Here is a 3,168-nt window from a genome sequence, read left to right as displayed (position 1 = left end):
CCAAAGCAGGGAGGGGCTGCCACACCAAAAAAAAAAAAAAAAAGGGAAAAAAATAAATAAAATAAATAAAATTTTTTTAATCAAAAAAAAGATAAATACAGACAATGCAATAGAAAAATGAACTACAAATATGAAAAAAGAACTGCAGATTGCTACTAAGAACATGAAAATATACTCACCCTCACTCAAAATTAAATGAAATCCATTGGCAAAGATAAAAGATATGGCAAACAAGCACTGTTATGTACTCTGGGTGGAAGTTTAAATAGGTGCAAGTCCTCTGGGAGGCCAGCTTGCCAGTAGCTCTCAAAATGTATATATTCTCTGAACTAGCCTTTCCACTTCTTAGAATTACTCATAGAAATCCACTTACAGATGTTTGCAAAGATATGTGTAGTCGGGGGAGAGTATGGATGTTCATGGCAGCCTTGTTTATAATAACAACAGCAACAAAAAAAAACTGGAAGCATCCTAAAGGTCTGTCAAAAGAAAAATGATAAATTATAGTACATCCATCAATGAAAATACTAGGCAGTCTTAAAAAGAATAAGAGCTGGATTGCTAATGTGTAAAATAAGATATATTGTTAAGGGCTTCCCTGGTGGCGCAGTGGTTGAGAGTCCGCCTGCCGATGCAGGGGACATGGGTTTGTGCCCCGGTCCAGGAAGATCCCACATGCTGCGGAGCAGCTGGGCCCGTGAGCCATGGCCACTGAGCCTGCGCGTCCGGAGCCTGTGCTCCGCAACGGGAGAGGCCCGCATACCGCAAAAAAAAAAAAAAAGCAAACAAACAAAAAAGATATATTGTTAAATTTAAAAGTGCAGTGATTCATTCATATCTTTAAAGTTTATCTATATGAGGATATGGAAGGACCCAGATCAGTAGGAGTGGGGAAGACACAGACAGCCTTGGTTTTTCACTTTCTGTGCTTTTATAATTTTTGCATCTTTTTTCCCTTAACTTATGTCCATTTGTAATTTTTTTTCTCAGAATATTTAGGAAAAGATCTTTTAGGAAAAACATATAGATAAATCTTTGCTTATCATGAGTGTCTGAGTACAAGCAAATCTCCATTATGATGTGTGTTTTATTTTATGGCAGTTTTAAAAGCCATCTGTTTCTTTTTAACTTTTTATTTTGAAATGACGATGGGCTCTCAAGAAGTTGCAAAAGTAGTACAGAGAAGTCCCTTATACCCTTCACACATCTTCTCCCAGTGTTAATATCTTACACAACTGTTTTATATGATCACAGACAGGAAATGACATTGGCACAATACAATAGCTAGACTGTAGACTAAAAGCCATCTATTTTTATTGTGATAAAGTTCATATTCTGACTGAAAGTTTTCAATATTACTGTCAGTTCATTTTCTGTATTTTGATTTCAGTATTTTGGGAGTTCCTAGTGACCTGTGGAAAGTTTGGGAGTGTTTCAGCTTCATGCTAAGGCAGGATGTTAGAAGTCAAGGGCATGAATCTTGAATTTTAAAAATTACTGTTAATAATTCCATTTTTCAATAATCCCTTTTTATTTATAACCTAAAATGAAAAAAATATATATTTTTAATTTTGGGCTTTGATTCCAACTGTTAAAATTCATAAAGTGTTTTCTTTTAATTTGAGAAATATTTAATCATTGTATCATAACTTTAGGAATACTGTGACTCTAAATGTCCCTCTTTTCAGTGTTCAGGTTATAGCTTATTTTTAAACTGTGTTGTATTTTGTACCTTGCAATATGCTTCAGTCCTTATTTTTAAAAAGAGTGGATCTTGTGTGAGGAAAATGACAAAGATAGCAAAAACTACATTAACTTATTTTTCTTTTTCTAGCCAATACTGGCCTCTCTTTGTTCTGTTTTTTTACATCCTTTCACCTATTCCATACTGCATAGCAAGAAGATTAGTGGATGATACGGACGCTATGAGTAACGCCTGTAAGGAACTGGCCATATTTCTTACAACAGGCATCGTGGTCTCAGCTTTTGGACTCCCTATTGTATTTGCCAGAGCACACCTGGTAAGTGAAAGCATTCTTCTACTAATGGTTTTACATTAGATTATGTTCAGTTTTTCTCAGGAAAAAAGTTTTTGTTAAATGACATGAAAAAGAGACGAGAGACATAGGAGCCTAGAGGATAAGAGATAAAAATCTTACTTTTGTTGTTGTTAACTGGTGGAAATACTGGAGAGCATTGGCAGCGACAGTTGGCTTGCCAGTACTTCACTGTCAGAATTGGGCACATGGACTCGGCCAGTGCTGAACAACCACAGGCCTGCCCTGTATAGCTTAAACATGGAAGACCTGAGGAGATCCGTGTTCTCTGCAGGTGGGAAAGTACCAAAGAGTAGAAGAGGCTTCCCAGACTCACCAGTCAGATTCACTCCTGCATCTCTGGGCGGGTGGAGCTGGCAGAGAAGACGGCCTGGCCGCCCTTCCACATGGAGAGGGCGATGACTCCCCACCTCTTGAAAAGAATGTGCACGAGTGTGTTTGCATCTCTGATATTTTAAATTTAATCTGCTCTCTAGATAAAATTTTTAGGTTCACTAATGAAGAGTTGGAGCAAACTTCTTTGTAAACAGAAAATTGTAGAATTCTGTGCTGCCTCCTCATGGCCTGGAAGTTAGGCTTGCTTTTGAATAATTACCATCTTCCATGACTTTCTGTCTCTTTAAAGGAACCAGCGATACATAAGAACAGCATTACATGTTCAGCAGCGTCAGAGTTATTATTACAAGTTGTATTTGTTTTGGATCGTGATTGGCTGCAACTAGAGCCTTGATTCACTTTTCGTTTCATTATTGTTTTTCATGTCTGTTAACTGAGCGTTTCTGTCTTCTTCTGTAGATCGAGTGGGGAGCTTGTGCACTTGTCCTCACCGGAAACACTGTCATCTTTGCAACTATCCTGGGCTTTTTCTTGGTCTTTGGCAGCAATGATGACTTCAGCTGGCAGCAGTGGTGAAAGGGATTACTGAACTCTTGTCAGATGGACTTCTTGTCATTTCTCAGCCGTCCGTGCACACAGGAGGTGGGGCAGTGATGCCGAGCAGTGGAGCGAGCCTCTTGGGGGTGTTCTAGGCGCTCCTTCTCTCTTGTATTGTAAGCATACTATTTTCACAGAGACTTGCTGAAGGATTAAAAGGATTTTCTCCTTTGGAAAA

The 3,168-nt window shown here is 38.4% G+C and overlaps 1 protein-coding gene across 1 annotated transcript in view; it reads left to right on the top strand.

The window, feature by feature from the left end:
- The window catches only part of LEPROTL1 (leptin receptor overlapping transcript like 1), a 3,923-nt gene extending 755 nt beyond the window's left edge, over window positions 1-3,168 (top strand). The window contains exons 2-3 of the mRNA XM_024765153.1: window positions 1,835-2,021; window positions 2,853-3,168. Of these exons, the coding sequence (XP_024620921.1) occupies window positions 1,835-2,021; window positions 2,853-2,969 (304 nt within the window). The 3' untranslated portion in view covers window positions 2,970-3,168. The remainder of the gene's footprint in view (window positions 1-1,834; window positions 2,022-2,852) is intronic.

The sequence above is a fragment of the Neophocaena asiaeorientalis genome, unplaced genomic scaffold (genome assembly GCF_003031525.2).
Source record: "Neophocaena asiaeorientalis asiaeorientalis breed wild unplaced genomic scaffold, Neophocaena_asiaeorientalis_V1.1 scaffold14, whole genome shotgun sequence".
Lineage (NCBI taxonomy): Eukaryota > Metazoa > Chordata > Mammalia > Artiodactyla > Phocoenidae > Neophocaena > Neophocaena asiaeorientalis.
Note: the sequence above shows the minus strand (reverse complement) of the source record. Positions and strands in the feature narration are given on the sequence as shown.